This window comes from Medicago truncatula, chromosome 2, assembly GCF_003473485.1.
Source record: "Medicago truncatula cultivar Jemalong A17 chromosome 2, MtrunA17r5.0-ANR, whole genome shotgun sequence".
Classification (NCBI taxonomy): Eukaryota; Viridiplantae; Streptophyta; class Magnoliopsida; order Fabales; family Fabaceae; genus Medicago; species Medicago truncatula.
The window spans coordinates 20,211,510-20,236,364 of record NC_053043.1 but is presented as its reverse complement, the minus strand read 5'-3'; the positions used below and the strand labels follow the sequence as shown (position 1 = coordinate 20,236,364).

The 24,855-nt window shown below is 32.3% G+C and overlaps 2 protein-coding genes across 3 annotated transcripts; one reads left to right on the top strand and one right to left on the bottom strand.

Moving 5' to 3' along the window:
• Positions 1 to 909: 909 nt before the first annotated feature.
• LOC25486616 (probable receptor-like protein kinase At5g18500) lies at positions 910 to 6,826 on the bottom strand. The gene is made up of 8 exons (XM_013608233.2): positions 6,301 to 6,826; positions 4,930 to 5,602; positions 4,675 to 4,779; positions 4,287 to 4,409; positions 3,999 to 4,169; positions 3,216 to 3,345; positions 2,347 to 2,559; positions 910 to 1,385 (listed from the first exon to the last, which is right to left on the bottom strand). The coding sequence occupies exons 2-8, from the start codon at positions 5,580 to 5,582 to the stop codon at positions 1,260 to 1,262; spliced, it is 1,521 nt and encodes a 506-aa protein (XP_013463687.1). The 5' UTR covers positions 5,583 to 5,602; positions 6,301 to 6,826; the 3' UTR covers positions 910 to 1,259.
• A 14,308-nt stretch (positions 6,827 to 21,134) lies between these two features.
• On the top strand, positions 21,135 to 24,402 carry LOC25486615 (uncharacterized). 2 transcript variants are annotated; one of them, XM_039830524.1, is made up of 6 exons: positions 21,135 to 21,387; positions 21,496 to 21,564; positions 21,749 to 21,824; positions 21,906 to 21,970; positions 23,848 to 23,936; positions 23,974 to 24,402. In XM_039830524.1, exons 1-5 carry the CDS (start codon positions 21,241 to 21,243, stop codon positions 23,926 to 23,928), a joined length of 438 nt encoding a protein of 145 aa, XP_039686458.1. In that variant the 5' UTR covers positions 21,135 to 21,240; the 3' UTR covers positions 23,929 to 23,936; positions 23,974 to 24,402. The 2 variants fall into 2 exon arrangements, with proteins under 2 accessions (XP_039686458.1, XP_013463686.1); XM_013608232.3 differs by having other exon boundaries at positions 23,848 to 24,402.
• Positions 24,403 to 24,855: the final 453 nt, after the last annotated feature.

The following is a 24,855-nucleotide window of genomic DNA, read 5'->3' as shown; positions in this document are numbered from 1 at the left end:
CGACTCTTTAGACGTGCTGATTATCTCAACGTCTCTTTCACACCTCTATATAAAGGAGTGAAGACTTGAAGATAAAAGATAGAGATACACAAATTCAAAAGCGCCAAAACTCTGTCAAATTGATTCTACAAAGCACACTGAATTTCTGCACCGATTTGATACATCTTAGAAATTCAAAGTCTAGAATCTTTATTGTATTGTATTGTGAACACCACTGATTGTATATCAAGTGTTCAAGTCAAACTCAATTCTCTGTATTTTTGTTTGATCAGAAGTCTCTTGCCTGCGTGCTTGAGCATTAGAAGTCTCTTGCTTAGTGCTTGAGCATTGGAAGACTCTTGCGTGTGTGCTTGAGCATTTTTGTGAAGTCTCATACTTAGAAAGTATTGAGCAGTTGTAATCTTTGTGATTATAGTGAAATCTCCTTGGAAGTGCAAGGGGGACTAGACTACTTCCGTGTTGTGGAAGGAACCAGGATAACTGCTTGTGTCTTTGTCTTTCTTTTCTCTGCTCTGTTCTTTTCCGCTGCAATCTGACTCTGATCATTTCATCAGAAGCACTCAAACTGCTTCTGAAGTTTTATCAGAAGAAGTATTTTTTAAGAGAAAAAAAAAACACAATTCAACCCCCCCCCCTTCTTGTGTTTTTCACCTTCAAAGTGTTCATTTATAATTATTGCTAGGGACACCATATAGTCTGTTTTAATACCAGATTAAAATGCTATACATGCCTAAAATTTTCAGTTTTTAGATAAAGGTTTAACAAAACTGATTCCAGAAATTTGAGAAATGAGCATTTCTTTTAGAGCATTTTATCTCAAAAATATTAGTGTGTTCAAAACATTACTCATTGATTCATTTTACTCTCTACTACCTTTAGAGCATGTCCAAGAATGAAGAAAACAAATTCTTCACAGCAAAAATAAAGTAATTTTTTTTTCTTCTGGTCTTCCAGAGAGTAAGGCCAGTTCCTTCTGGAAGATGATATAAATGAAAATACAATAGGAAAGAATAGTAATCAACTGTACACACACCACAATTAGTGTAAAAGAGCACAGTCCATATTCATACACAACAATCTACATTCTAACATCTACACCTAAAGCTATAACAACAAATAATAGGAATATATTATAAACCATTCATTCAAAAGTAGCTGGTTCGTGCTCGGCATACGAACTTACAGAATCTCAAAAGAATGCAAAACTTGCAAGTTCACTTGTGTTCCTTTTCTTGGAAATACTTTTGAGATCACCATCTCTAAAGGTTTTGGTTCCTTCTTCCATTTGATTTATGATCTGGATTGTCACTTTTGTCGGTATCAGAAGTCTCCCTCTGGCTCTCTACCTCCGTGTTTCCTGCTTGACTCCTTCTCCGTCTTCGGTCCTGAAATGTCGGCCAAAATATTTGAGAAACAACACGTTACAAATATACAAACCTAAAATCAATTAAGTTTCTTAGAAAGGTGGTCTCAAAATAGATGTGTCATAGCGTTTATCTCAAAAAATGTTGCTTAGAAGTCGTTTTCATTGTTTTCGATACAAATTTATGAAAATTTGAAACGAAGGGAAAATTATTGAGAGTCCTGCATCAAATGAGATATGACATGAAAATGTGTGTTGTAAGTTGGAGAAGGGTTAAGTCAACCCTTCTTGTAGGGTTAAGTCAACCCAAATTTTAAGAAGGTATCAGAGCTAGTTGTTGATAGCTCAGAAAGGGCCACGGCTACCTATGGAGGGGCTGACAGGAAAGGATGAGTAAAATGTTGTAGAGTGAAGCCATTGGGACGTTGACTATCAAGGGCAGTCCTATGATAGGAACTTTGGTATTATGAGGTGCCGAAATCCCATATTGAGTAGTAGTATGGGATGCTCGGTAAAGTACCTAAGTGGTTTGGTTCTTCCCTGTCGATAGCTAGCTTTTAGCGAGGGTTCTCCAAGTTCTTAGATACCTACCAACTGGTATTAGAGCTTATCTAAGACCTGTTGAGCCACCCACGCACCGGATGTCCAATCCTTAATTTGAGGGGATGTATTGAGAGTGCTACAACGGATTGTACGGAATATGGCTAAAAATGTGTTTAGAAGTGGGAGGCATCTCTAACTTACAAGCCATTTTTGTAAAGTTGAGTTTGGCTCAACCCAAATTTTAAGAAAAACACGGGACAATTTTGTAATTAAAAGTAAAAAACAGAACAATTTTGTAGTTTTTCTCATTCCCTTTTTCTTCCGTGCCCCCTGCCCTTTTGTTTTGCATTCTTTTCTAAATGTTATAAAGAGACAAACGTAATTTCACAAAGCACAGATAGGCATACTGCATTGGAAAATATAACAATAAAATGTCAAACCTCTCGAGGTATGGGATATTCCTCCGATTCAAGCATGCGAACAACTTGGGTCATCTTTGGTCTTTTTTCAGAATCTGGATCAACACATCTCAAAGCAGTTAAGAGGGATCGCTTTAGAGCACTTGTTGATGGCCTAGTCTCAATCATGGGGTCCACCACCTCTTCTGAGCGCCTACACCCAACCATCATCTTGAGCCAATCAACCAAATTTACCTTTAAGAAACAACCAAAATTGTATCAAGGAAAGTCTAACGAGTCAATACTGTAGTAATAATAGGAAGAAAATTATGAATAAAAAGAACTCGTGTACTTCTGGAAATAACTTAAAGCCAACATTATGGTAATTTTGGAAAATGCATTTTGAAAATAGATTGAATATTTTTGAAAATTCTGAAAAATTTCAAAATATTCTCCGGTGTTTCCAAAAATGCATTCACTTTAGTTACCTTCCAACTTCTCTCTAATACAATTTAAAATGAAAATCTATATAACCACATGTCATACCAGAAAGCTACATACAAAGTAAAAATTGAAAGTGCTGTTAGAAAGTAAATGGGCCCTTAAGTTGCCATTACACACCAATATGTTTCATTCTTCAAATTTTTATGTCATTTTAAGATACTCCCTCCTGTCACTATTATAAGCAAGAAATCACTTTTTAGATTCATTGAATAATTGATGTATCCAGTCTATAATACTGACTGCATACATCGGTTATTCAATGAAACTAAAAAGTGTTTTTTTGCTTATAATAGTGACTGGAGGGAGTAGAAACTAGAGAATAGTAAAGAACTAAGAGTATGAAGTATACGTTAATATAAGAATATTAAAGTATTTATGATTTTCTACAGAAAACCAATGACACACACCTCGGCTGCTGGTCGGCTATAATCGACCGGATCTCTTCCTGTAATTGCTTCAAGAAGCAATACACCAAAGCTATAAACATCACTCTTCTCATTTAACAAGCCAGAATTGGCATATTCTGGAGCTACATATCTGTACAAATGCAGCACAAGAATGCAAAAAAGAATGAGCTAACTATAGAAGCAGATTTAATTTCTATAACATTACAAGTAAAGAACAAAAAAGCCAACATTGTGATTTTAACGAATGCCGACTAATTAATCGTTAATTTTTGACGCAGTCATTGCTTTCATTAGTAAAACAGAATGGACATACTCTAGAGCTTCATATCTTAACAAATGCAACACAAACATGAAAAGAATTAGCTAATTACAGACAGCTATTACTTCGCATATATAATTAATTTAAGCAAAAAAAAGTTTGATTATGTTAATTTTTTAGTTCAAATGAATATCTGCCATGTTTTGGCTAAAACATTACAGATTGTTAAGGTAAAGTATACTACTTTTTTTTTAAGAAGCTAAATAGCCCACTCAAATTGGCACATGGAAGAATCGAACCTAAGACCTTGAGGAGGAGCATGGTAAAGTAGACCACTTAATATGAATATATTGTAATTACGACTAGACTATAGGAATGACATCACTAAGGAAAATAAAAATTGTCTAAATATAATTTCTTAATTTGTAGTATTAAAAGTGCATATGTCACCATGTCTAATAAAATAAGTATTAATAAAGAAACTATAAAACAAACAAGTTCTAAATATGAGAAATGAAGCTTACCCAAAAGTACCCATTACTCTAGTTGTAATGTGACTTTTTCCAGCACCAAGTAATTTAGCAAGCCCAAAGTCAGATATTTTAGCATTAAAGCTATCGTCAATTAGAATATTGCTCGACTTAATATCTCGATGTACAACTTTTGGCTCAATTGCCTCGTGCAAGTAAGCCAGCCTACAAGATACAATAATCAATCAAATTAATCATAGATAAAAAGGAAACTCATTCAACAAAATAAACTCTGGAAACTAGTGGATCGGCTGTTTTTTATTCAATAAGTAATGAGCATACGCTTTGGCTGTTCCAAGAAGAATTTTCATCCGAGCTTCCCAAGTAAGATAGCCATGCTGCCGCATGGCTCCATGAAGCCATTGCTCTAAATTTCCATTGTTAACATACTCGTAAATCAATAACCTGAAATTAATAGCAAGTTCAATAAAAATGAAATCTACAAATAATATAAACCAGTACTGATAGATTAGTAAGAAAATGCAATTGTGACATAAATCCATGTTATTCACCGATGCTAGAAAGACATAGATACTTGATTTTTCAAGCATTTAATAGATTTTTAAGATGAAGACAATGATGATGCAACCATTAAACACATTATAAGCTTTTATGGACGCTAAATTATAGTCAAACACATGCATAACCCAGACAATAAACAATTTGCTACCTGTGAGTGCCTTCGATGCAAAAACCCAAAAGCCGAACCAAGTTCTTATGCCGCACATGACCAATAGCCTCAACTTCCACCCTAAATTCCTTTTCAGCTTGTCCTCTGCATGACGAACATTAACAGTTATTTGATAAAGTAACAGCATTCGAGACATGCTAATAAAACACAAAATCACAACATTATAAAACCTTGTTCATATTTCAAAACTAAAAACTTAAAGGCTACAGAGAAACTATTAAGGAAATAACTTACAAATTATTGAGGAGTTTCTTAACGGCCACAGGATTCCCGTTGATAAGTTGACCTCGATAGACAACTCCATAACCACCTTCACCAATAATATTGTCTTTTGCAAACCTATTTGTTGCAAGTTCAAGGTCCCTTAACGTAAACCAGTGGCCCCAACCAAGGTGAGAGAATTCAGGCAGACCAGAACACGGCGATGGCGCGGATATAGGATGCGACGATGACCTATAAGCCGAAATGCTCCTAAAACCGCCGCTATCTTCACCTGACTGAGAGCCATTCAGATCTTTCTCTAAACGATTAAATGAGCCTGATTGACTACTATTATCTCCATTCTTGGTTTGGATCAAAACCTTTCCAGAATCGCCGTCACTAAACTTATCATTCAAGCTCATAAAAGAACCATTATGCGGGTGATTATTGGATGAAACTTGATCGACACTAATTTCTTTGATCTCTTCTGAAATAGATAGAATATGGCCAAGAGGAAGCATGCCACTCTTGCCTCTTCTAGACTTCTTTCTTAAAGTAAGACATATCGATAGCACCACAAGAATGATTATAATGAACAAACCAACCACTATTCCCATTAATACCCATGCTTTCAATCCAAAAACATTTGTTTTCTTTGACAACCCTGAATTTAGATCAGATGCCATTTTGTTCTTGTCAAATAAACCTGCAAATATCAGAGTTGAAATATTAGAAGGCACTTTGATACATACAACAAAAAGTTATGACACCAAACTTCTAAACCAGGCAAATTTACGCAAAAGATCAGATCAAAATACAATTTATAAGTATACATTAAGATTTTTGCGATTTTGCACACGCGGAGGTTTGAGAAACTTAATCATACATCTGGCCATTCAAAATCTCAGTAACAAAATATATTATCAATGATGCTATATAAAAAGTATGTAAAATATGATGGTTACATACCAACAGAAGATAAATGGTTTGAACAAAAACTGCATTATGGTCAGAAATTCACATTCCAACTAATTAAGCATAAATGAATCATATAAAATTACAAAACAAATGAAAGGAAATGTCTAACAACCAAAGACATTGAAAAATACAAAATTAGGAAACTTAATAACAAAGAAAATTGGTTTTCATGTAACAATTGAAAAACAAATAAGCAACAAAGACTAACATAGGAAAAAAAACATCCTAGTAAAGTTTCAAAATTAAGCAACAAACTGAGCCAAGTGACTAAACAACCAATGCAACAAAACAAAACACAAAGAACAAACATTTGTTTTTAACAACAATGTAAAGCAAAGACTTAAAATTACATAGACATGTTAATTTGACCAAGAAAAAACCAAAGACAACAACAATTATTTGAAACATAAAATGTTGAATGAATACCTTTCCACAACACAAAATCCTCCACAAAACTAGATCTAATCACCTCCCAAAAACCTCATTCATGTAACAACCCAAATTCAGACCCATCATAAAAAACCTCAAAAAAATCAAATTTTGCTATCTGGGTTTTCTAAAATGCTCAAAAGGGTATCTAATTCCAATCTCAAAAAATGAAAATTCTAAAAACCCAACAAAAAAGCAGTTATTTGACCCTTATGTAAGTAGTTGGAGGGAAATGGAGAAGAACACAAGAAGCACATGAAAATCTGAGGAGAAGCAAATGGGGTGGTGGGGCTAAGAAGAAGAAGAAGGTATTGAATTATCAGTGGTAGGTGATGGGCAGTGACATGACTCACATTACATACAGTAAAAGAGAAGGTTTCAAAAACAATACTAAAATACTAATTTTTCTTTTGTTTCTTCAAATCTTCACATTACATTACATTTACATAATACTAATCTCTTTGTTTGGTTTTGTTGTTTTGGTTAGTCTTCAATCTCTTTCTTCTTCTTCTCTCTCATCAATGTCTCTATCTCTCTCTCTCTCTACTTTTTTCTATGTTTCATTCTACTTGTACTTTGTATTTTTAATTCTTTTTATTATTCATTAATGTTTGTTGCTTAGCAGTTAGTATGCTGGAATTTTCAATTACCTCAAAAAAAAAAAATGCTGGAATTTTCAATTCTTTTATATATTTTTCTAAGAGAAATTAGCATCATTCTTTCTTTCTTTTTTGAGAAAAAGAATGTTCCAACATATCACATTTTTATTTTGCATAATATTCTTTAATTTTTCATATAATTGTTGTTGCATAAATTGTATTTTTTATCCTTATAATATAACTTTTTTATTTTTATTATGGTTTTAAACATATCAAATGTTTTTGCATATTTTTAACAACTTATGAAACTCTTTCGAAATCACATTATTCTTTGTTGAAAATTATGAAGCCTTATTTAAAAGATATTGAAGATTCAATTTGATGTCACATAATTTTTTTATTTTTTTTACAAGAAGAAACTTATTGCATTTCATTCAAAATAATAGTAGAGATACAAAATGAAATCCTAATATAATCACATAATTTTCCTATATTCCAACTTAATTCGTGACAAAAAATAATATAAAAATTGTCCATGACTCATTATAATAGAGAGACCAGTTTGTTCTTTGAATGAAGATGTTTGAGATTGTTTTTATATTATGTTGATCAAAAACTAAATCAAATCGTGAGAAAATTACGAAGGATTAAATTAAATCTTACAACTAGTGTAATATCAAATTCTCCGCCCATGCATATCAATGTATGTGGAACTACCAACGGAGTTAAACTTACCTAATACTCCCTCCGTCCTTATTTGTATGACGTTTTGGACATTCCACACATATTAAGAAATGTAATTAATATTTTTCAGGTTGTTTGATTTAGCGGAGAGCAAGGAGAGGACGGTAGAGGATATGTCGAGGTTAGGGTGGGAGGAGGAGGGTCGGCGTGGGTGTGGAGACGCCATTTGTTAGCTTGGGAGGAGGAGAGTCTGAGGGAGTGTTCTGCTTTGTTACATAACATTGTGTTGCAGGTTAATATTTAGGATGCTTGGAGATGGTTATTAGATCCTTCACGGGGCTATATAGTGCGGGAATCTTACCGTTATCTAACACTCTACGGCATCACTTTGGATAGGGATCTCGTGGATGATGTGTGGCTAAAGCATATTCCTTTAAAGGTTTCTCTAATGGTGTGGAGACTCCTTCGCAATAGACTACTGACTAGAGATAATTTGTTACGACGGGGTGTAATTCATTATGATGCAGCGACATTTGTAACTGGGTGTGATGTTTTTGAAACAGCTAGGCATTTATTTATAAATTATGATTTTTCTAGCAGGTTGTGGACTGATGTGTGGTTGTGGCTCGGTATTTACGACGTCACCCCAGGTGACCTTCGAAATCATTTTCATCAATTCACCAAAATGGCCGGCATGCCACGAACCTCTAATATGTTTCTAAAAATTATTTGGTGTGCTGATGTTTGGGTTATCTGAAGGGAAATGAACAATCATGTCTTCCAACACACTGTTGCTACCCCTTTTACGCTTATTGAAAAGGTTAAGTTACATTCGTTTTTATGGTTAAAATCCAAGCATGTTTCCTTCGGTTACAACTATCATGACTGGGGGAAATATCCGCTCCCTTGTATGGGCATTATTTTGTAATTTAGTTTATTTGTTCGGTTGATGCTTTTGTTGTAGCATCTTGACATTGTAAATATTCTTTGGTGTTTTCTCCCTTTCACACCTTGTGTGGTGCGAGTCACCGTTTTTAATGTCAATCTCATTTTGATTTGTTCAAAAAAAAAATGTAATTAATATTATGTGGGAAAGAGATATTATGAGTTGTTTACAAAATTGTCATTAATAATTGGTATGAAAAAGATAAATAAAAGAATTAAAAAAAGAGTGGGTAATATATCTCATTTTAATTTGTTAAAAAAACGTTTCATTGATATTATAAATCGATATATAATTTTTTTTCAAAGCTACATACAATTTGGAGTGAAGAGAGTATAACTCGGTAATTTATTTATGAGCCCATTAAATAAAAATTTGATCATTTCTTTTATAGAAATATAATTTGAACATCTTTAATAAAAGACAATGTAAAGATTGCATACAACACAGATAAATATTTATTTTTCCCGAGACATATGATCGAAAAAGCACAAAAGACATTATTATTATTATAAAGTAAATAAAATATATGAAAAAGAGGAGAAAAAAAATTATTTCTATTATAAAAGGCAAATTCTATGGTACACTCAAAAATTTAAGTGTATTGGTACACCAATCAACAAATTAATAGTTAAATGTGTTATTTTTTGAAGAGAAAAATTGTTTTACATCACCTATAATTATAATAATTAAATCTTATTAACCAAAAACGTCGACGAAATAAAATTTAATTTTTCTGACTTTTTAGTACTCATAATAGAGAATTTTGATTACTTTTACAATAAAATGTAAAAAAAAAAATAGTATGATTTTTATAAACAATGAAATGACGTTTTTTTCTTATGAAATGACGTTTTCTAAAATATAAATATCAACAAATAGCTCTTTATTCCATAAAAATAATAGTTAATTTAAAGATTTTTGAAGTAGGAGTACCGGTACACCTTAGTTTACGGGTGTACGGTAGAAGTTAAGGAGGTCCTTAAAAAAAAATATTGCACAAATTCAGTTTTGTCAAAGTTTGTCCTTTCAAAAATAAATTCTTGTTTATATTCATATCATAGGTCTATATCGAGAAATGAAATCCTAACAACTTTTTATAATATTATAAACAAAACATATATTGAGATAATAATCATTACAAGAGACAAGTGATGTGTCATCATGAAGAAATTCTAAAGTGGATATTTAAAAAAGAAAATAATCAACATTATCAAATTTATATAGATAATAAGTTTAATTTTGATTCACTTTTAATGTAATAAAAAAATACAATATCAATGAATCCCAATTTTATATATGTGACTTAAAAACTTATTATTAAATCAAATGTTCTAAAAAAAAAAGTATATGATTAATATGACCATTTTGATTGATTACACGTGTAGAAATATTTATGCCTCTTGATATCCATTGACATCCATATACTAGATATAGTTAAAGAAATGGACAGGATGTATCTCATAGTTCATAATATCCCTGCAGATATTGATTATTAAACTATGTTCCTTCTAGGGTCTTCTTAACGAATGCCTACGGGTTATTTTTTAAGAATTCCAAATTTAAAAAATATTCTTTAAATAAATCAAATGTTACAAATTTCAATACATTAATTACACAATTTTTTATGAAAATATATTATTAATGATTTTTAAAGAGTGCCCTAGGAACATTTCCCTAATCATAATCATATATATGGAAGATGCTGGCCAAAACCATAGAACCAGTGATACAAAAATTCAATTCTAGTTCACTTTTTAACCTTCCTAAAACCATTTGTCAAAAAAAAAAAGTTTTCTAGAATCATATCATTTTTTCTGTCAAAAAATCTCCTTTTTTTTTTTTTTTTTGTGTGAATGCATCAATCCTCATCCAAAGTGGAGGAAAACTGATAATTTGTTTTGCTCTCACGTTTAGGGGGCACTTTAACATAGAGTTGATTTGAAATTTTTAATTTCTTAATTGATGTGCAAAGTTTTAAACAATTTTTCAATTTTTTTGTTATGTTTTAATTTTAACCTTTCGATTTTGAAGATAAAAAATGTTATGATAATTCAGTGTTTGAGGCAAATAAACTTGATCAATGATTGTATTTGTTAGAAGAGCAGTGCTATTTTAAGGAAAAGAAATCATCCCGAAATGATCCCGACTGAAAATTAGCCAATTAAATTCTTGCTTTGGCAGAATAAAAGGAGGAGTGAGACTGCAATCAGGAGACAGAGAGAGATAAATGGTATAATGGTCGTGATGCTTTCTCGAAGAAAAAATTCGCTGTAAACAACATTTCCGTTTATTAGAATTTAGAATTGAGTTCTTACAACGATTCGTCATTAATCACGTAAGTCCAACGCTCCAACCACTTGGTTAGACAATTGTCAATATAAATCAAAGGAAGTAACATCCCAAACCCTTCTACATCAATTCCAAACACACAAAAGAAAGGGAAAGGAAAGGGAAAAACACTATGAATGCTAGAACCCTTGAGGTAACAAAACTGTTTGTTGAAGGCATCACTTAACTAATTAGCCAATAAGAGATATGAAGAAGGCCCTCCACTATATTGATGTCACTATAGAAGTATGTGAATAGAGAAAGGGAAAGAAAGTCCCACATTTGCTATCAAATAATTAAATGTGTGTCATCCATTAGACAATTTTAGCAGAAGGCTACACTACACTATGGAAAGCAATGATTGGTTTGAAAGGCCTAAGTTTGCATACATTCATATGACACATGAGCAAGGTTTGTGATTTGTTTCTATGGTCCCATAATTCTACTTTAGGTAAAATTATTGTGGTCCAAACTAAATGCTTTATCAAGCAAAACCCTTTTTTGTTTTTACTTCCATAGATCCACCTAAAGTAGACATCTTAGTGACTCAGCATTTGGAGGGTACCCTAGATATTCAATTGCAAATTTTCAAAGGCATAAAAGGGTGCATATGTATTGCTTCACGTATCAGCTACAAGAGGATATTATTCTTTGGTCTTAGTCATTATAAAGCTATAGTATGTTTAAGAATATGGACTTATGTCCCTTTATGAAATTGTGCAGTTCCCTAATTAATAATCTCATGACTTTTCTTGTAGCATCTATCTATTTGTTACTCTAGCTCTAATTTTGTGTATTTATTTTATATAATGTATGTGTTCTATTAACTTGTAAATGATTTTTGTGAGCTCATAAATCAAAATAGTCAAAATGTATATATATTTTCGTGAGTGCTTAGTCCATTCACAAGGTGGTTACTCTTAAGATAGATCCTTCGAAGTCCCTCTTCTTTTGTATAAATACAATCAATATGTGTGCTCTTTTCGACATGGGACTACCATATTTTTTAATTCACATAACACTAGTTCTAAGTCTCGAGACTTGGAGTTTAGTCTTCCAACTTTTCACCCAATTCCATACATGAGTTCCAACATATGTGTGAATTTTTTTTTGTTGTTACATCTATGTGTGAATGATTAAGCATAAACCTAATATATATAATAAGATGAAAAAATAATTAAGAAATTGTCTTATTTGACTAGACAAATTCCATGTAGATAGACTAGCTGGCTGGACCACAGCCGTTTTAATTTACTTAATTAACAAGAATAAGAACTACATCCAAATCCAACAATCCTATTATGGAACAATATTCGATTATTTGTGTTACTTGGTCGCACGACTATGTTGTTCTCATCCTATATATGTTGCAATTGCATTTGTATTCCAATAATATACAATCTAATATATGATTGGCAGCATGTTTTGTTTTGCTAACTCAAATTCAAGAAAATGCATGTATATATCCTGATAATTGTTATACCTATAGTCATCATCACAATGTTACAGCTAGTTTTTTTTTCCTTGAAAAGAATTTAACTATTCATTTTTGTCTTTTCGGAGATAGTGATAAATGTCCGTTAAAACTCACACGAATAATTGTGAAGTGTTGTATTCAAACCCAAATGAAGAAATCTAATCTAACAATATAAATATTGTGCTAAATTTTATGGACAACTATTCGTTTTAACTTGCGTTTGAAAACACAATTTTAGACCACAAATTTGTCGGACTAATCAAACCCAAGTGTGAAATTTTGTATTTGAACCTCAATTTTTGAACATTGCAACGTCTCTACTAAATATAATATTTTTTTTGGATCAGGTAGCCTAGTAGCTAAAATTCACATTATAAGGTGAATAAGTGGGGGTCTGGGGTTCGAACCTCAACCTCTGTATATAATAATGCATTGTCTTACCAACTGAGCTATGTCAAGACACTAAATATAGTATTTTACTATGCTTACAGGGAGAATCAAACTCTAATTTAATTAGTCAATTTATATTTTTTACAAAAATTTGTCACACCTCTTCTTTCTAAAACATAGGAAATTTGATTTTCCACGTTTTGAAATGCAACAAATGATAGTTGATACAACTTTTTCAAAGTCATTTAGTTAAATTTAAATAAAACTTTTTCTATCTTTTATATTCTATACCTTATTATGGTTGACCAAAAAGGGAGGTGCATGCCACCCACATCATATATTTTAACAGATAAAAAAACAAAGTTAAGGCTTGTCTTCTGCCGACAATTTTCAAGTACATTTTTACACAAGAAAGTAAATTAGAGTCAACCTGACAATCTCATTTGCCTTCTATGGTTAGATTTTTTTTTTAAGAAAGTAAAATGGAATATATTAATAATAACTGAAACGCCTTTTAAATATAAGGTGTATTTAAAAGACGTTCAACAATAACAAGATGTCTGACAAATATTTATAAGGATTAGCAATGGTCGATACCCAAACAACACAACGGGTTCAACCGCCACTGCCTGCATCCGTACACAAAAGAGGTATTATTCACCTTTAACCACCAATAAGCGTGGAACTTAACTTTTTCCGAAAGCTCCATAATGGAAGAATTAACATTATTAAAAATTCTATTATTACGTTATTTCCATACGAGCCACACACAAAGAAGTCACAAAAGCTAAAGAAATGATCTACCACTCCTCCTACCACCCAAGTAATTTATAAACTGAGAGAAGTGGGTGTTTGGGACGTTGTGATCAACACTTGAAAAACCAAGCCAAAATCTGACATGCTGCCAAAAAAAGAAAAAAAATTACAATTAATAAACAATGTGAGCTTAATTTGTACTTTGATAAACCAATAAATGGTTTACGTAAGGATTTGTTCTCTTCTTTAATACAATGCACAATAATTTTCACCTAGTAAATATGCAATTATCATCTGAAATTGTAAGTTTCATCAATTACCTCCTAACGTTAACAAAATTTCAATTACCCCTCTGAAATTGCACAACGTTAATCAATTTATCCCCTCTGTCAAATTCTTCTGTTAGTCAACATCACGTTTTAAAAATACCCCCTAAAATTTTGCACTTATGTGCAAAATACCCCTGAACTTGAAAATTTATATTTTTTTTCTTATACTTGACTAAAAAAATCAATGCCAATGATATATGATATAATTGATTATTAGTAGCCATGGTAGCTAGTGAAATGTGACAACAATGAGAACAAATAACTACTTTGAGGAGTAAGCAGTTAAAATGTGAGATAGATGAGTGGTGCTTATACTCAAGAATTTTGTGGTATTTATAATAGACGAAACAAATTTCATTAACATTGTTGTAGTTTTCAATTTTGAAGCTTAAAACAAAATTCTCTTCTATACGTGCCTGGGAGAATTTTAATGAGACCCTTATGTTTTAGTTATAGATATATGCTATGCTATGGACAAATTTTGTGTCAAAGAGGCTTTAATATTACTTTTTTACAAGAGGCTAAGATACTAATAGTTCAATTACCTTCGAACCGATAATTTTTTCTTATACTTTAATATCTTTTGAGTCAAGTATAAGAAAAAAATATAAATTTTTAAGTTTGAGGGACATTTTGCACGTAAGTGCAAAACTTCAGGAGAATATTTGCAAAACGTGATGTTGACTAACATAAGAATTTGACAGAGAGGGTAAATTGATTAACGTTGTGCAATTTCAAGAGAGAATTGAAGTTTTGTTAACATCAGAGAGTAATTGGTAAAACTTACAATTTCAAAAGATAATTACCTATTTACTCAATTTTCACCCAAAAAGGAAAAAAGTACCATTCAATTACGTCTCTTGGCTTATCTCGAGTACTACTTGACCCTCTTAAAGGGTCCTTCATGTCCTAAATATTCATTGCACCACAGTTATTTGGACCCATTCTAAAATTAATATATGTTTTATTTGATTTGATGGTTAACAAAGTTTCCCCACAACAAAACTAAAGCTTAGCATTTAGTTTTTTTTTTTGAGTGGTGCAACATTTAGTTTGTGTAAATGGTAAAAGATTTTAACCCTTTGAATAATTTAGTTATAAGTTTCACATCTGATTTTTGTACATGGAGAAATCTTGATTGGAAGAGAAAATTTTATCTTGTGTGTCTAACATGGAAAAATCCACATATTGATTCATTGGGAGCTGCTGCCTGCTGCCCCACTACTTATTTATCTTACTGAAAGTTATTAAATAATTTATTTTTGTTTCTACTAAAAATTAAATGATATACCATAAAAAATATATTGGACAATTTATTTTTGTCAAAAAAATTTATTTGTCAAAAATCAAATACACACTATGATTAGGGATGGCAATACGGGCCAGTCCGTCCCGTTTAGGCTCAACCCTCTATTAGCCCGCTAAAAACGGGGTGGGGGCGGGGCGGGCCAACTTGATGGGGTGGACTCAAACTCACAACCTACCCCCGCCTAAAGGCAGACTAGAGGGTTGGCCCGACTAAATTTTAAAATATTTCTTTGTCGATTGTTATTAACAAATATCAACCATAAAAAGTTTACATAATTTTTTCAACGTCCCTAAGTTAATCATTGTCTAGGTCATAGACATATGATGCTCCGGGATGAAAGTTTTATAATGTAGTGGTGAATCAGTTTTTGTTCTAGAGGTAGGGGACTAGTGGTGAATCATTTATCACTTATTAGAGAGAGTGTGCAAATTGAGGTTGGGTTGGGTATCATTTAGCCCAATTGTTTACGGGGGTGTGTGAATTAAAAATTCGGTCACTAGTAGTAAAAAAAAAAGTTTAATAAGCTCGCGGGCCAGCTCGCCCCACACCGCTATGACCCGCTTTTTCAGCGTGCTTAACAGGGGCAAGCCAACTTGAGAGATGAGCTCAAAATCTCACCCAACCCGCCTAAAATGGCAGGTTAAGGAGCTGGTCCGATGGACCGGACCCGTTTTTCCACCCCTAATTAGGATAGATCAATTGCTGAATAATTGTTTTATCATATACAGAAAATTAAATATTAATTTAACAATGTTTAAAATAAATATAACAATTTTAAAATATGAATACACATAGTTTTTGCAATCTCTAATTTTTTTTTCTTAGCAATAACTATGAAATTATTTTCTCCTGTATGCATTAATATATATATATATATATATATATATATATATATATATATATATATATATATTTGGTACAAACATTAATATATTTTTTTAATATGGATTATATAGTATATGATGTTACTCCACTAATCATTTTTTTTTTTGTGTATAGACGAAAGATGATAAATTCATTATAAACTCTCACACACATAAATAGAGGTGTCAGATTTCGAACTTTAATCATTGTATCCGATATAACAATTTTGAACTTTAATCATTCTGGACCCACTAATCAAAATCTATGGCTTTGTATAGCAAATGGTTTTATCTTCTAGACAAATATTTTTTTTTGAAGGGTCTTCTAGACAAATATTAATTACCACAGTAATGAATAATAGTGAATATTTGATGCCAAAAGAATAAAAAAAACAAAAGCTTTAAAATAATAATAAAAAATGTTAATAAAATTAAGGGAAGGTTTCCAACATTGCGTTAGACCTTCCTTAAAAAAAACATTGCTTTAGACCTGGTCACAAAAGCAAAATCCTTAATTAATTATATCCAACAGAACAAAATTCAAAATGAGACTAAAATATTGTAGAAAGAACAACTATAATTGGATTACATGGTCTACCACCATAGATTTTATACCAATTAAAAAGTCTCCATCTTAGGACTCATTCAAAAGATTTGTTCTTAGTAAATGGACAAGAATCTTATTAGGTCTTGGAAGTGAGGTCCAAAAGAAGTTTTAATAGAAACTGATAAGGTTTTTACTCAACTTTTTTTTGTTGTATCACCAAAACAAATCTCAGTTCTAAAACCAAATTATAGGCTGAAATTTTCTGGATGGTGGGATATCAAAATCTGAATTTGACTTTACAGTTTTAATGACACTTGCATTTTTTATTATATGTGTAACATTCTGGGAATTGTCCATTTGTGCTGCTAGTTGTTGAAATTGCTTTGTCTATTGAGGTGATACTTACATAAGGTAGTTAGTTTGGTAGCATCAAGGTAGCTTCAATTCATCCATTTTTTTAAGTATGATTGTAATTTTAAATGTAAACGTGTGTGTGATTCTTTGTATAGAAATGTTAGTCCTAAAATAGTAGTCTAGATTCATTTTTGCAACAGTTACTATCCAAAGATTTGTCTCTTGTTCAAGTTTATTTATGTTTTAATGTTTTATGGGTAGTGTTAACTTGTGTTTAGGGCTGTAAATGAGTCGAGTCGAATCAAACATGTCTGAGCCCGATTCGTCTCGTTAAGAATTGGCTTGGTCCGAACCTCGGTTCGAGCTTTACACAAATTTTTTTTTCAGTTCGAGTTCGGCTCGTTTAAAGTTCACGAACAGTTTGGTTCGACTCATTAGATTCAATTCGTTTGTTCGCACATAACTTTAGGTATGGAAATAAGTAAAGCCACTTGAACCACGTAACACAAAAGTCAAATAATTTAAATTTTTGACCCATAAAATATATTGAAATTTATACCAATTTTTAATGAACTGGACGAAGCTATTATTGCACATAGTAATTAACAGTGGTATGCAACCACCAAATTCAATTTTGCCTTCTTGTGTCATATGTTTATCTTATTATAGATAATCATATCCTTCATATTTCTTGCATATTCCTATGCAGGACTATTTTAGTTTTGAAATACTTAAAAACTACGACAACATTGTGCATGACGTTGTCTATCAATTTTTATGTAGCATATTTTTATCCTATTATTGCTAAGTGTTTGTCTTAGTTTTTTAAGTATTATATATATGATCAATTATCTATAAATTTTAAAATATTTTTTTAAGTGTTATATATATATATATATATATATATATATATATATAATCGAGTCAACTCGTGAACCAAACGAGTCGAACTACATTCAGCTCAATTAGTTGACGATAATTTTCAGCTCAGGTTTGACTCATTTGGTTCATGAACCAAGTTCAACGAATCAATTGTTGAATCGAATTACGAACTTTAATCGAGTTGGTTCGGTTAATTGCTAGCCCTACTTGTGCTCTTAGGACACGTGTTAAGAAATCCAAAAAAAGAAATATTATTTTAAACTTTCTGTATTCAATTCATTAAAACATTAAAGATTAAATTTAATGTACGCATTCCAATACATTATTCCTACATTTGACTTCTAAACTTGTGCCCACATTTTATGCACCTTATATCACCAAACAAAATTGTAAATTCATCTCAATTTAATTTGCTTTTTTAGGAATCTCAATTTAATTTGTCGTAAATTAATTGTATTTATACTTTTTTTCTTCTCAAAAATTATTATTTCAAACATGTGAAAAGGGATTAAAAATATATTTGATTATTAATCTCGTACACTATATATATATATATATATAATGGGATAGGATCAAATGACACCATGGTGTCAAATTTAAATTTGACACCAAATCATAACCATTAATTCAACTTTAATCCGACGTTTTTCATCAATTCATTGAATGCTCACATGCTTAACAAATTATATAAATTTTAATTTTAGAAACAATTTATTCTTTCTTTTTTTGATTAATTATTTACCAAAAATTCTCTATTGGTATTATTATAGTTTGTTTGCCAAAAATTATTCACTGTCATTCTTTTTTTTAGGGCTTATCATCCTTATTTTTTTTATTCCTATTAACCTTTTTTTTTTTTTTCCTAGAAGAACCAAAGGAAATTGATTTATAAAGAGCACATTGCACCAAAAAATAAAAAAGAACTTATGCTACTAAACGAAAGCAAAACACAAATGTTAGAACATCCGATACAAGAATATTAGCAGCATGAACTCAAGAATACTACTATCCAACAAATGAAAGAGTAGTCAATACAAAGATGATTGAACAAAGATTAGTAAAAAAAAGAAATTGTAGGGAGAAATCAAATGGTAAATAATTAATCAAAAAAAGAAAGAATAAATTGTTTCTAAAATTAAAAATTAGATAATTTGATAAGCATGTGAGCATTTAATGAATTGATGAGAGACGTCGGATTAAAGTTGAATTAATGGTTATGATTTGGTGTCAAATTTAATTTGACACCACGGTGTCATTTGATCCTATCCCATATATAATGTATAAAATTATATTTCAGAGTTCGTATGAGAACGGTTTGAAATCCATCTAAAAATATATTGATTTTTTTCATCAAACGTTGGATGAAAATTGGGACGAACACTTTAGTTTAGGACATGACTTTTTTAGACGATTACCTATTGGTCTAGATGAAAATTTGGGACACTTTAACGTGGGTGGTCCTTGACTGGTTTTGTTGAAATATGTTTTGTCTTCTCTTCCGATTCACTTTCTCTCATTCTTCAAGGCTCCCACATGTATCGTCTTCTCTGATAAATCTTTATTTGAATGTTTTTCTTTTGGAGGGCGGGGGAGTGAGGAAATTAGAAAAATACCTTGGATTTTTTGGGATACCATTTGCTTGACTAAGAAGAATGGAGGGTTGGGGGTGCACAGTGTAAGTGAGTTTAATCTGACACTTTTAGGAAAATGGTGTTGGAGAATGCATGTGGAGTAGGATAGAATGTAGTTTAGAGTTTTGACAGCTACATATGGGATTGTAGGAAGTACGGTGGGTGATGGTGGACGACTTGCATCTGTTTGGGGGAAGCATATGGGTGCAGTCAGGCGTGGGGATGGTTTGGCGGTTAGGAGTTGGTTTAAATAAGGAAGTAATGGTGGTTGAAATGCATTCTTTAGGGTGGATTTTGGGAGTGGTAGGTGGAGGTGGCGTCATAGTCTGTTTGCATGGAAGGAGGAAATGTGGGGGGATTGTTGTACGGTGATAAATAATGTTGTTTTGCAAACACATGAATATGATTTTTGGAGTTGGCGGTTGTCTGTTGGTAAAATATACAATGTCAAAGAGGTGTATCATTTGTTGACGACTGCAGAACCTATTCATTAGAACGTGTACTAGGTAATCATCTGAAATAAATTTGTTCCTTTTATAGTGTTTATCTTTGCTTAACGACTGTTTCAAAATTGTCTTGCTGTTAAAAATAATTTGGTGAGACATAGAGTTTTACAATCCAACCTAAACATTTGTGTTTCTAGATGTAGTAAAGAAGAAACAATTGACCATTTGTTTTTGGGATGCTCGCATTTTGGAGGGTTGTGGGAGCTTGTTTTACAATGGCTTGATGTTTAATCCATGAAGCCCACACTTTTGGTTGATCATGTTATTAGTTTCAACTCGCTTTACAGCTTTCCAAGAAAAATGAGATTGTTTATGTATATGATTTGGCTAGCTACAATTTGGATAATTTGGGGTGAGTGTAATCACCGTTGTTTCCATCAAAAGGAAGAACTTTTGCCTAAGCTTTGTAATCCCATTAAGGTTATTACTTTTGGGTGAATGAAAGCCGAAAAACCAGGTTTTGATTTTGATATTCATAATCAATGGATTAACCTATTGTCTTGTAAAGGATAATATGCGCTTAGTTTCAGTTTTGGTGTGTTTTGGATTGTACATTGTATTCGAATTTTTGTTTTCTATTTGAGCACTCTTTATGCCTGGGAAACTGCGTAGTTATTACATGCTTTCATTTTGTTTTCTAAATAAAAAAAGTAAGGGACTTGTACCCTTTAAGCTAGCACATGGTCAAAGATTCGATTTATGACTATTGCATTCGAAAGAAAATATAGTTGGGAGGGGAGAATCCACCTTGAATATCCCATATGTTCTACAACGAAGATTAATTGCTGTTAAGCGTCGAAAGAAACTTCGTATTCGTACCAATATCATGATAAAAAAAAAGAACGCTATTGCAATTTTTGTTAATCAAATCATTCGAGAGAATTCGATTCATAAATAAAATAATTCTCAATTACATTTTACTTACCTTACCGCCGAACTTCAGATCAGTAGCAGCTAAAGCGAATTATTAATGCGAAAAAGGAAACTACTTTTTTTTTTTTTTTTGTGGTGGCCGGGGTTTGAACCCTGGACCTTGCATATATTATGCATTGTTCATACTAATTGAGTAAGCTCACGGGGACAAATGAAACTACTTTTGTTAATGAGAGAATTAAAATAATAATTTTCTTAATTAAGCTTTGATTTTTTTGATCAAATTAATTAAGCTTTGATGATTTGCAGCTTAGTAGCTTATGTAATCTGGCGCATTGGTCTATAGACCGGGTAAACCCGACCCACCTGACACCTCCGAAGCACAAACAAAACAACCTACGTCGAGAGAGTCAAAACCTTATTTTTTCTCGCTTGAGCTGAAGAATTTAGGGTTTAGGGTTCAATGAATTCTGAAGAATTAGGAAAAGGGATTCAAGAATTGAAACTGAATCATAAAGATAACGAACAGACTCAATTGCAATTCACATGCTTCACTGAACTTGTCAACGATGTTAACCTCCATTTTCAGATTATTCGCTTTCCCAAACAGGTTTTCCCTTGTTTCTTCAATTGGGTCACTTGCAAATTAGGATTTTTAATCAAAGTTATTATCTTTTTAATCATTCCATTTAAAAATATGAGTTTTTGTGATAGATAGATATATGTGTGGATTGGTTACAACTCTGCAAAATTGGGACAACTTTATGCAGCAGCTTCAACTCGTCCTGTAAGTTTTCATATTCTTTTTGAGCTAGTTATTCATTGATTAATATGATTGAAGATTATGTATGGTTATATATGAAGTACCAACAACACTGACACGTTGACACTGACACGGACACCGGACACGCTTCAATCAGAAGTGTAATTACATAGATGGTTATTGATTTGATTTGTGTTAAAACTTGCAGAATAATGTGGTTTCTGTAACTTCTATACTTGGTGGGAATTCTGATAATACAGGTTCTGGCATTGCTCGTCGATTAGGTAACTTTGTTACGTTGTTAGGTGTTTTGAAAAATTATTACTTTGGGTCATGGTTTAAGATTCTTTGTTTGTTTTTCGTAGTGTTGAAGACTGGTCTCAATATAATTATGGCTTGCAATATTCCAAAAAATAGTCCTATGGTTGAGGTGTGTTCTCTCACTCTCATTCACTCATTTTCTGCATATAGTTTAAGGAAGGTGTCTCTGCTCCTTGTGAGTGGTTTTCTCGCTGCTTTATGTTCTAGGTTTTTCGTGCGTGTAGACATTATATGTTCTGTGATACTGATAGGAACCAGCTGGTATCGAAGAAGGAAAGAAATAATTCTGCAATGAAATGAATGAATGAATGTTACACTTTCAGGTTATTTGAGAGAACTCGATCTCTCCCTTATCCAAGACTGATTCACCAAATGAACTCCCTTCTCCTCAGCTTCTTATTTATAGGCAATATGCCTTATTTTCCCTAACTACCCAATTAACCCCGTAACCAGCTATCTAAATGAATATACAAATACTAGTGAAGTACTATGACAAAACATTGGCAATATTTTTATTCCAAAATTTAAATTTCACTTGCTGCAGAGTTACCTTACCTCCTCTTACTAATGTTGGATCCCGTGGGTCCCATTTTTCAAAGAATAAGGAGCCAAACAAATTGGACCTATTTTGCGGTGGCATTTGATGGCAATGGCATTCCCTTGAAACTTGATGAACATGTTGTTCCTTTATAATAGTTCAACAGAGCCGTCAATTAAGTAGAAATAAGCCAACACCAAGTTTTCCAGCTTGTGCACCTTCACAGTGATATGGGTCTTACTGATTAATGTCACAACTCGGCCCACTGTTTGAAACAGCCCCTCGGGAGTTGTGATTCTGACTCCATGATATTATCTTTTAATTTCCTGAAACTGTTCCTTACATTTGGGCCGGGCCCTAGAGGTCAACCTCTGGCACTGTGGCCACCCATCTATCCTTTTCCACTTTACATGATTCTGGTTGTATGAGGCACGTTTGGTCGGCCAACCTCTTCTGTGCTCTCTCTGCTGTTCATGCAACAGCTCGGGTCAGGTGGCTTCAGAATTGGAACTCTGCCTCTGTTTTTCTACCTCTACAAGTAGTAAATCATTGGCATATTGCTTCGAATCATGCTTGGTTTCTTATAACTTTTTGATATTATGATATGATATCTCTTTTATCCCAAGTAGTTATACTCTATTCTGAATTTGTAGTGACATTTCATTACTCTGAGTTGATTTCTCATTCTACTGCATTGGTTTTATTATTACTATGATATTACTTGACACAAACATTGTTCTTTGGATATAAAATTACAAAATTTAAACTTTCAGTTTGTATAATTCTCACTATCTGACTTGAACATTCTCTTTACAGAGCTTTTCCGTTTGTATAATTTATATAAGGAATGATCTTTTTAATCACTTATTTTATAAAGATCTTGGCTAAATTTGTTTAATAAACAAGTCAGGGTTAATGTGGAGTATAGTTTTTTTTTTCTAAGCCTGAGATTCTATGCTGAAAACCAGTTTTCAAATTTGAAATTGTGTTCCATGCTAAAACTGGCTTTTGAAATTGGAGAGAAAGTATTACAAGTGAGTGTTGCTAGCATTGCTCTGTATAGAAATTTCACCATGATTCTTTCAGATAGCATTTGCCCTACTCATCACTACCATAGTTGCGAGAATCACCTCATAGTAGCTCGGCACCTGCAGTTACTTAGTATCAGGCACTAGAATTAGATAATATGGCAGAAAACTGCAATTAGCCACCTATAATTGATGGTTAATTCTTAATTTTTCCAGTTAATGTAATTTTTAAATTACCTCTTTTAATTAATAGTTGTAAAGTTGATTTGACTTCCTACCCAAATATCACATTAGAGAGCTTTGCTCGCCGAACTGCCTTATTTTACATCAGTATTCACACATGTTGATTTTTAAATTCAATATTGGTTTTCAGCATCATTTTTAATTTCAATATTGATTTCCAACTTTTATGGATTGCAGATAGAAGCCGAGAAAATACTGATACAAAAACTTATTAGTTTGGGCTATACCAAGTCAAGATTGGAAGGAACGTCTTTATAGCATTTTGGCTGAGGGGACTTTTTATGCATGCGGAAATGTATATCCCATTGTCGTTACCTAATTTTGAAATCATGGTAGCTATTGGTAGCTATTGAAGACATTTAGCTTTGTTATTGTACACAACAATTACAAAGTCCTTTGACGCGTGAATCCCTTGTCGATATCTGGTGCATGCGAACGAGATCACCATTGATGTTCCAAATGTTCAAGGTTCACAGAGAAATAGAAATTTTCTTGTATGCTTGATTTTTCGGAGTTCCTGCTTGCTTTTTGAACCTTTTGATAGTAATTTTCATTTTTTGTTACGTGTTCATCTCCATTTTCTCGCTTCCCCATAAATTTAATTGTGAACTTTAGAAGCTAGAAATTGGAGCTTCAATAGGAACGTGCGGTTTGACCATGATAAGCTATTTTATATTTTTTGTTGCAAAAACACATGACGATATCGATGCTGCTTTCTTTGAAGCTGAGAAATTATGCTTTTATTCTAATTCATTATGGAAAACATGGTAACTGCTATTAATTATATATGATATCATTGGCAGTGTTTGAAGGTCTATAAACACTGGAATAACGCTCTAATCTTAACTGTAAATTATAGAACAATAACATATTCCTTTTTTTCCAAAGCCATCCCCTTCGTTTTCCTCCAAACTCGAAAACAAAGCTCAAAGAAACAAGTTCACTTTATCGTATAAAGGGAAATCCGTGTATGTCTTACCAAAGCTAGCTCTTGTTTACATGAGTGAACTAAACCAATCAACAAATGATACATTATTATACAAATCTTTGTGCCAGATGTTTGTTCAAGTCTTTCTCCTTGCTCACATCATACACAATTCAAAATCTATCAACTCTGAATGATGAGACATATTTGACATTCATTATATGAATGTAACTTGTGGTAAATGACTATAAGACTAATTC